The sequence below is a fragment of the Nannospalax galili genome, unplaced genomic scaffold, assembly GCF_000622305.1.
Source record: "Nannospalax galili isolate Female #2095 unplaced genomic scaffold, S.galili_v1.0 scaffold675, whole genome shotgun sequence".
In the NCBI taxonomy this organism is placed as follows: Eukaryota; Metazoa; Chordata; class Mammalia; order Rodentia; family Spalacidae; genus Nannospalax; species Nannospalax galili.
Genome location: NW_008337205.1, coordinates 1,841,703 through 1,851,852, shown reverse-complemented (window position 1 = coordinate 1,851,852; position 10,150 = coordinate 1,841,703). Strand labels below are relative to the sequence as shown.

General features: G+C 47.9%; 1 protein-coding gene across 1 annotated transcript in view; it reads right to left on the bottom strand.

Annotated features, from left to right (window-relative positions):
• Ephb4 (EPH receptor B4) overlaps positions 1–10,150 on the bottom strand; it is a 28,587-nt gene that overhangs the window by 1,798 nt on the left and 16,639 nt on the right. Inside the window, exons 9-16 of the mRNA XM_008832334.3 lie at positions 9,165–9,267; positions 8,875–8,939; positions 8,644–8,757; positions 7,414–7,661; positions 3,775–3,990; positions 2,748–2,897; positions 1,313–1,506; positions 997–1,152 (exon numbers count right to left, since the gene is read on the bottom strand). Of these exons, the coding sequence (XP_008830556.1) occupies positions 997–1,152; positions 1,313–1,506; positions 2,748–2,897; positions 3,775–3,990; positions 7,414–7,661; positions 8,644–8,757; positions 8,875–8,939; positions 9,165–9,267 (1,246 nt within the window). The remainder of the gene's footprint in view (positions 1–996; positions 1,153–1,312; positions 1,507–2,747; positions 2,898–3,774; positions 3,991–7,413; positions 7,662–8,643; positions 8,758–8,874; positions 8,940–9,164; positions 9,268–10,150) is intronic.

The following is a 10,150-nucleotide window of genomic DNA, read 5'->3' as shown; positions in this document are numbered from 1 at the left end:
CCCGTGTCATGCAATGCCATGGAGGTCAGAAGAGGGCTTCAGATTCCCCGAGAACTGGAGTTAAGGACTGTTTGTAGCCGCCATGTGGGTGCTGGGAATCAAACCCGGGTCCTCTGCAAGAGCAGTCAGTGCTCTTAACCGCTGAGCCATCTCTCCAGCCCCAGATTTTTAATTTTAAAAAATGTTTTATTTACTATTATTTTGGTTCTTTGCCACAAGAGTTTCACTATGTAGCCCGTGCTGGCTTTGAATGTGAAATCCTCCTGCCTCAGCCTCCCAAGGGCTAGGATTACAGTGATGTACCACGGTTGCCTGCCTCCTGCCTACATAATTTTCATTTCTATTCTATTCTATTCCATTCCATTGTATTCTATTCTATTCTATTCTATTCCTCTGTCTCTCTGTCTCTCCCTCTCTCCCTCTCCTTTTCCCTCCTACATTCAAACCTGGGGTAAGCAGAGGCTTTGGGAGAGAAATGGGAAAGGCAGAAAGGAGTTCCAAGTGAGGCCAACCCAGGAGAACAGTTATTTGGGAGTTAGTAGAATCATAAAATGATTTAACACCATTGCTGGGAAGGGATCTCCAAAACTCAGTCCCCGTCTTCTCCTTTTATGGGTGGGAAAAGAGAGACGGAGTTGACACACTAATGTGAGAGCTGGTTTGGAATGTAGATAGAAGCACAAAGATAGATACAGACTGGAGTGGGAAAGGAGATGACCTAGGGTTGAGACGCCTACAGAACACTAGCAGTAGCAGGGTTCTGCTATTCTGGAACAATCTCTGGGTCTCAGCCTCAGCTAATATTTCTGTTCTACGGACAGCTCTGGGCATGGCACTGAGCAAGTTCCTTAGCACTGCATCACCAAGATATCAATTAGCCCTTGAGGTTGAGCCCAGAGGCCCCTGCTGAACCCAAGGGTCAGACTCAGCCTTCTCTACCTGCTGTTCTCAGTCACCTTTGGGTGCTTTGTTCTCAGTGTGATGCCCTTCACTTACTCTGCAGAAATCTGGCTGACCACCTCAAAGGAGCCAAACCCAGCCGCTGCAAAACTTTCCTCGTATCTTCCCATCTTGATGGCTCGGAGCCACTCTCCCACAGAGCCAAAAGCAGAGTAGTGAGGCTGCCGCTGGTCCAAGAGTGGATGCGAGGCCCTAGGGGGTGGGACGGTAAGGATAGAAAGGAAGGCTAAGTCTGACAACTGCTGTATCAGGGGACTTAGGAAAGACCAAAGGGATGGGACCTCCCAGACACTTAGAGGGGCCCTTGGGTGATGGCAGAGCCAGGGATGGAGGGGTTTTCTGGGGTTCTCACCCGCCATTCTCCCTGGCTACAATCTTGAGGCTAGCAGGATTCCGGATCATCTTGTCAAGGGCACTGACCACCTGGGGAAAGCGAGGCCGGGCATTCCGGTCCTTCTGCCAACAGTCCAGCATGAGCTGATGAAGGGAGGTTGGGCAGTCTGGGGGTGGGGGCAGCCGGTAGTCCTGTTCAATGGCGTTGATCACCTACAGTGGTGGAAAGGACTGGGTGAGGCTGGCCAGAGAACCACATGCTGAAGGATCCCGATGATGCTGGAATGGGAGCCACAGCCATCTAGAATCATGGCTCAGGAGTCCTGGCTGGGTAGAGGTTAGCTATGGCTAGACATTGCAGTAGCCTTGGGCTATGGTTTGGAGTGTAACCTCCCAACCCTACCCTCCATCCTTAATCCAGCAATGCTACATCCATCTGTGTGTGTATTTGTGTGTGCACAAATGTGTGTGAGGCCAGGAGTCAACATGGGCTGTCTTCCTTTATCACTCTCCTCCTTATTTTTAAATTGTATTTATTTTTTCTGGTGTGTGTGTGTGTGTGTAGACAGGGGGCATGCGTGTGATAGCACATGTGTGGAGGACAGAGGACAACTTGTGGGAGTTGACCTACCATGTGGGTCCCAGGGTTCTAACTCAAGTCATTAGGCTTGGCAGCAGGTGCCTTTGCCCACTGAGCCATCTTGCCAGCTCTCCACTTTTCTTGTGTGTGTGTGCATATGTGTGTGTGTGTGTGTGTGTGTGTTATGAATGTGTGCAAGTGCCACGTGCCATGAGTGTGCACCTAGGAGCCAGAGGTTAATGTCAGGTATCTTCAACTGCTCTCCAATGTATATACTGAGGCAGGATCTCTCCCTTGAACCCAGAGCTTGCCAATTTCCCTAGTTTAGATTGATCCAGGATCTCCTGTTTCTACCACTCAAGTGTTAGGATTACAGACAAACTGCCACATCCACTTGGCATTTACATGGATGCTGGGGATCTGAAATCCAGTGTTCATTCTGTGCTACAAGTACTCTACCTGCTAAGCCATCTATCTCCCCAGCCTTTCCACCTTATTTCTTGAGCAGGGTCTCTTGCTAAACCTGGAACTCTGTGATTTGGCTGGGCTGGCTGGCCAGTAAGTTCCAGAGATCTATCTGCCTGTCACCATACCCCCAGCACTGGAGTTACAGACAAGCACCATAGTGCCTAGTTTTTACATGGTACTGGGATCCAAACTCAGGGCCTCATGCCTGCATAGCAGATACTTCACTTGTTGAGCCACCTCCCCAGTCCCTGCATCCAACTTATTGATGCAAACATCACCTCATCTTTCTGCTACCCCACTGTCCCTAGCATAGGGCAGGGAGGAGTCTGGGAACCTCATCTCCCACTAGGTATCCCAGATCATAAAGACTATTCAGGAAATCTTGGTATGATTACAGAACACTTACATCCTGGTTGCTCATGTCCCAATATGGCCTTTCCCCAAATGACATGACCTCCCACATGACGATCCCATAGCTCCAAGCGTCACTGGCAGATGTGAACTTCCGGAAGGCAATGGCCTCAGGGGCTGTCCACCGGATGGGAATCTTTCCTCCCTGTGGAAGGAGAAAGAAAAGGTGAACCCAGGGACCCCTGGGACCCAGGAACACTGCCCATAATGAATAGTGTTGGTTGTCATTTCAACAGAATCAAGAACCTTGGAAGACAAGCCTCTGGTCATGCCTGTGGGGGATTATCTTAACTGGGTTAAGTGAGGTGGGAAAACCCAGCCTAAAAATGCACAGCACCAATCCCTGGGCTTGGGGTCCTGGACTGAATAAAAAGGAGAAAGCGAGCTGAGCACATGTATCCATTCATCTCTCTCTGCTTCCTGACTGTGGATGCCATGTGACCAGCTGCTTTACGCTCCTGCTGCAGTGATGTACCATTAACTGTGAGTTAAAATAAACCCTTCTCCCTGAAGTTGCTTTTGTCAGAGTATTTTATCATAGTGACAAGAAAAGCAACTAAAACACAGCCCCACCGACTCTGCTTTTCCCTACCTGTGGGTTCATTCTCTTCCCCTCTCCCCAACTCCGCTCCTCTCTAATTTTTGTCTTCCTGGGTTTTTTGGAGAAAGTCTCACATAGTCCAAGCTGGCCTTCAACTCCCTATGTAGCCAAAGATGAACATGAATTCCTAATCCTCCTGCCTCCACCTCCCAAGTGCTGGGATTTTAGGTGCACACAACCACACTTGGCCTTCTAAATGTTGGAATAACAGGTATGTGTCACTACACCCAGCTGGTCACTTTTCTTTCTGGTCCTAACCAACTCCCCAGCTGTTCTTTCCCTAAACACTAGAAGTTGGTGCCCCTCAACATGTGTCCTCTCCTTGGCCTAGAGCTGCCAGTCCCTCAGCTTCCCACCTTTAAAACCCACCATCCACACATGGGCCTGAGAACTTAGCTCATGTCCCTCACCCCAGCCTCACCAGGGAGCTTGTGTAAGTAGGATCAGAAGAGTTCTCCTCCAGGAATCGGGAGAGGCCAAAGTCAGAGACCTTGCAGACTAGGTTGCTGTTGACCAGGATGTTACGGGCAGCCAGGTCTCGGTGGACATAGCTCATCTCAGCCAGGTACCGCATGCCTGAGGCGATGCCCCGCAACATGCCCACCAGCTGGATGACTGTGAACTGCCCATCGTTCAGCTGGAGAGGGGACAAGGAAGAAAGGCTTAGTTAGGAGAGCTCACACATTGTTTCCCCCTCTTCCTTCACTGGATCTGTCCCTTGCACATCCATCTCTCATCTTACCTGTAGGCAGCCCAGTTTCTGGCAGGGCACCCCTCCTTAGTCTTCCTGTGAGTTTTGCCAGCTTTCACTATAGCATCCTAACAAAGGGCTCCTCACCATACCTCAGTGTGTATGTGTTTGCTTTTTGAGACAAGGTCTTGCTTTAATAGATCTGGATCGACTAGGACTTGAGGCAATCCTGCATCAACTTCTTAAGTGCGGGGGTTAGAGGCATGCACCACCACACCTGGCTTCACTCTATTTCAAAGATGTACATCTAATCTAGTCACTATTAGATTATAAAAAGATGATTTTTAAAATATTTATATTTTGTGTGTTTGAGTGTATAGCCTGCATGTATGTAAGTGCATTGGTGTCATGCAATGTCCACAGAAATCAGAAAAGGGTGTCAGATGTCATGGAACTGGCATTATGGATGGTGGTTAGCTGCCATGTGGGTGGGTGCTGGGAACAAAACACGGGTCCTCTGTAAGAGCAGCCAGTGCTCTTAACCACTGAGCTATCTCTCCAGCCCCCCTAAATAGATGATTTAAGGCCAGGCATGGTGGCACACAAGTTTAGTCCCAGCACTTGGGAGGCAGAGGCAGTCGGATCTCCATGAGTTCAAGGCCAGCCTGGTCTACATAGTAAATTCCAGGCCAGCTAGGGCTACAGGGAGACCCTGTCTCAAAAAAGACAGAGAGAGAGATGATTTAAAATCCCACCCTAACCCCAACCTGCTTTCTTTTTGAGACCAGGATCATCCTATATACCTCAGACTGGATAACCTGGTAACCATAACTTACTATGCAGTCCTGGTTGCCCTGGAACTGGCCATACTCCTGCCTCAGCTTACCAAGATTACTAGCATGTACCACCATGCTTGGTTTCCAATCAGTGCTTTTACTTTTTGTTCTGTTTCCTTTGAGACAAGGTCTAACTGTGTAACCCTGACTGTGTGGCAACACTGCCTCAGCCTTGGCCACCCAATTTCTGGGATGACAGGCTGGAACCACCACTCCTGGCTTCAACTAACATTTCAAAGCTGGCACCCACTTGAGATGTGACAGAGTTGGGCCAGTTATAAGCATGGATTGAGCTGCCTGTCTACAGGAAGAAATGTCTTTGTCATACAACCACAATCTCATTCAGACCATTCAGACCAGCTATGTGTGAATTGCAAGTAAACAATGAGAAACTGAGGAACCTTTAGTCCCAGCACTTGGAAGGCAGAGGCAGATCTCTGTGAGTTTGAGACCAGCCTGGTCTACATAGTAAATTCCAGGCCAGCTAGGGCTACAGGGAGACCCTGTCTCAAAAAAGACAGAGAGAGAGATGATTTAAAATCCCACCCTAACCCCAACCTGCTTTCTTTTTGAGACAGGATCATCCTATATACCTCAGACTGGATAACCTGGTAACCATAACTTACTATGCAGTCCTGGTTGCCCTGGAACTGGCCATACTCCTGCCTCAGCTTACCAAGATTACTAGCATGTACCACCATGCTTGGTTTCCAATCAGTGCTTTTACTTTTTGTTCTGTTTCCTTTGAGACAAGGTCTAACTGTGTAACCCTGACTGTGTGGCAACACTGCCTCAGCCTTGGCCACCCAATTTCTGGGATGACAGGCTGGAACCACCACTCCTGGCTTCAACTAACATTTCAAAGCTGGCACCCACTTGAGATGTGACAGAGTTGGGCCAGTTATAAGCATGGATTGAGCTGCCTGTCTACAGGAAGAAATGTCTTTGTCATACAACCACAATCTCATTCAGACCATTCAGACCAGCTATGTGTGAATTGCAAGTAAACAATGAGAAACTGAGGAACATGATGCCAAAGCCACAGTCTAATGCCTAATCTTGATTTTTTCCAGTTTGCACTCACAGTTAAACCAACCAGGAACACAGAGTAATTTGATCCCATCTCTGGGTATGACTTGGATACAGGGCACCCTTTGCAGGGAAGGTTAAGGATGCTACATCCCAAAGCTGAATTTGTTTTGGGTTTTTCTGTTTGTTTTATCAGTACAGGAGATTGAACTTAAGGCCTTATACATGCTACACAAGTGCTCTACCACTGAGCCATGACCCTAGCCCCTCACTGGGGGATTCTAGGCAGGTGTTCTACCACTAAGCCATAACCCCATCTCACTAGAGAATTCTGCCAGAGTCACACCTCCAGTCCCTCATGGGGGGGATTCTATGCCAAGAATTCTCTAGGTTGGAGAGGAGGTTTAGTGGTTAAGAGCACTTGCTACTCTTGCAGAGGACCTAAATTCAGTTCCCAGCACCCACATGGGGGCAGTTCATGACTGCCTATAACTTGAGCTCCAAGGGATCCAATGCCCTCTTCTGGCCTTGGCAGGCACCTGCATACACATGACCATACACACACACACACATACACACACAGGCATACCTAAAGTAGAAACTCTAGAATTTTATAGAGATACACAGAAATAACTAGGATAAGACCTGTTGGTGCAGGCCTGCTACCCCAGCTATTTGTGAGAATGAGGCAAGAAGATCTTAAGTTCAAAGCTGGCTGAGGTAACTTAAAGAGAGCCTGTCCCAAAACAAAACAAAGCAAAACAAAACAAAAAAAATGAAACAAAAAGGGATAGAATATAGCTTAATGGCAGACTGCTTGTATAGAATCCCTCAGTGAGGAGCTAGGGTGTGACCCAGGGAAGAGCACCTGCCTAGAATCCCCCAGTGAGGGGCTGGGGTGGTGAGTCAGCAAAAACAGCTTATAGCACATGTGAGACTGGCTTCCAATCCTCAACAATGTACAAAAATAAAGAATTCAACCAGTTTCATAATCTTTTGACTTTTTTTCATGTCTGAAACCATTTATTTTTTTTCTCTTCTGAGGCAGGGTCTTGGTGTACTCTAAGTACCAGTTGGCCTTGAACTGCCTTTGTATCCCCAGGCTGGCCTCAAATGCAAATCCTCCTGCCTCAGCTTACCCAGTGCTGGAATTACAGGCATGAGCCACCCTGCTTTGCCCCTATGTTCTTTTTTAAAATCTTTATTTATTTATTTTTTTTATGTGTATGAGTGTATTGCCTGTATGCATGTAAGTGCATCTGTGTTGTGCTTTGGCTGTGGAGGTCAGAAGGGGTGGTCAGATCCCCTGGAACTGGAGTTACAGATGGTTGTGAGCCACCATGTGGGTGCTGGGAACTGAACCTGGGTCCTCTGCAAAATCAGCTAGTGCTCTCAATCCCTGAGCTATCGCTCCAGTCCTGTCCCTATGCTGAGCCCAGCTATTCCCTGCCTCTTGACTCCCTCGGAGGACTCAATGGTTGTGCACATGGGTAGGGTGGCTCACCCGTAGGAAGGAGTCCAGGGCTCCATTCTCCATAAATTCAGTGAGAATCATGACAGGTACACTGTTGGTGACAACACCCTCAAGGCGGATGATGTTGGGGTGCTCGAACTGACCCATGATGGATGCTTCACTCAGGAACTCACGCCGCTGCCGCTCTGTGTAGCCACCCTTTAGGGTCTTGATGGCTACACAGCTCTCCTTCTTTCCTGGTGCCTTTAGTCGTCCCCGGCATACCTCACCAAACTCACCTTCAATAAGAACATGTAGGGTTAGTTTTCTTCCCATCCTGATCCATTTGTTTCTGGAGTCTTTTTTTTTATTTTATTTTATGTGTATGAGCATTTTGCCTACTTGTATCTAAGTGCATCCATGTATGCAATGCCCGTGGAGACCAGAAGAGGGCACTGAATCCCCTGGAACTGGGGTTTTTAAATTGTTGTTAGCTACCATATGAGTGTTGGGAACAGAACCCAGGCCGTCTACTCTTAACTACAAAGCCGTCTCTCCAGTCCCTGACTCATATGTTTTGTTCCCATTACCCAGATAATGCATGTGAATGTGGAGGCCAGAGGACAAAGTCTAGTGTTTTCTCTCCACCACTCTCAACCTTGTTTCTCTCTCTTTTTAATATTTTTCAAGTTATATGTATTTTTTAAAATTTTGGGCTGCGGTGGGGGTGGGGTAAGTGTGTGGAGGTCAGAACTTGAAGGAATTGGTTTTCTTTTCCTACCATGTGCCTTCCAGGGATAAAGCAGGTCATCAGGCTTGGCCACAGGCACTTTTATCCACTGAGCCATCTTCCAGGCCCTCTCTACCTATGTCTTGAGAGAGGATCTGCCACTGAACCTAGAGCTTATTGATTTGATTAGGCTGGCTGGCCAATGATTTCTGATAATCCACCTGTGTCCACACACCCTGTCTTCAGTGCTGGAGTTTACAGCTGTGTGCTGCCATGCCCAACTTTTTACATGAATTCTGGGGATCAAACTCATGCTTATGCTCATGCTTATGTGGCAGGAGCTATATAGACTAAGCCATCTGCCTGGACTCCACATTTCCTTTTCCTCCTCTTCTTTGATATGGTCTTACTATGTAGCTCTGATTACCCTGGAACTCACTATGTAGACCAGGCTGGCCTCAAACTCATAGAGATCCACCTGATTCTGTCCCCTTTAATCTGCTGGGATTAAAGGTGTGCGTCACCACAGTCAGTCAGACTTTTCTTCTTACCTGCTCCAATTACCTCTTCAATCTTGACATAGGAGACGTCAATCTCTTTGGCAAATTCCCTCACTGCCTCGTTAGGGTCCTCGTAAGTGAAGGGGTCAATGTAGACCTTAGTACCTAAGAAGTCACGTGGGATCTCATTAACCAAGAAGTAAATTCCTCTAGATCAAATGTCCTCTTAGCCCACAGCTTTTGTCCCCAGCCCCCTATTTCCTTTAGGATAAACCCACCTACCGTGCCCGATGAGATACTGCCCATGTTTATCTGAGTATTCTGCTTCCCTCCCATTGCTCTGCTTCCTGTAGCCAACAGGAAGAGAAGCAAAAGTTAAACCGAGTCATGCCACTCTGTCCCTTCAGAATAACAGAGGGAAGGAAGGCATGGGAGCTGGGGAAGATTTCAAATGAGAACTGGCCCATGGGGTGGCGGGGGGGGGTTGGGGAAACAGGAAGGCTTCCCCCCGAGTGTGTAGACAGGTAGCGACAGAGGGTTTCTAGATGCTTCTAGGAAGCCAGAGCCCTTACCGGAGGCAGAGGACAGCGATGACAACCACCACAAGGACCAGCACCACACCCACGACTGCTGTGCCTGCAATCAGGGCCAGCTGCTCCCGCCAGCTCTCACTTTCTGAGGGAGAAGAGGCCACTGGTCAGGTGAAGTCCAGGGACCCTGGCAGCCCCAGCTCCAGCCTCACATCATGACCTGAGGTCTCCAGAGAACAGGTACAGCCCAGTGTGAACAGTGAGCCTCAGCTGAAGACAGTGGAGGAAGAGTCCCGACCATGTTGCAGCCAGAGACATTAGGGGAATTTTTTTGTTTTTATGCGTGTCTGTTTGTTCGTGTGTTTTCACAAGCATGTGGAGGCCACAGCATCCAGCTTTTATATGGATGCTGGGAACCCAAACTAAAATCCTCATGCTTACATAGCAAACACTTTACTGTAAGTCATCTCCCCTGCCTAGGATGTTTTGATTTTGTTTTATAATATGTACTTGGTGTCCTTTAAAAAGAAATTTGAGGGCCAGTTGTGGTGGCACACACCTTTAATCCTAGCATTCAGGAGGCAAAGGCAGATTGGGGAGGGGGGTCTCTAAGTTCAAGGCTAGCCTGGTCTACATAGTGAGATCCAAGCCAGCCAGGGCTACACTGTGAGACCCTGTCTCAAAAAAATAGGGCAAACCGCCCCCCAAAACAACCCTAACTCTAGAGTTGTTCTCTGTCCTCCACATTCAGTCTATAGTACTTGTATGCCCTAATCCCAATAATAATAAAGTAAAAATACTTTTAAAAAATTACAAAGTTAGGGCTGGAGAGTTGTCTCAGTAGTTAAGTGCACATACTGCTCTTGCAAGGGACCTAAGCTCAATTCCCAGCAACCATGACAGATGGCCCACAGTGACCTGTAACTTCAGCATCTATAGTTTCCATGGGCACCTACACTCATATGCACATACCCACACACAGACATATGCATATACACAAATTAAAAATAAAAATAATCCTAAGCTGG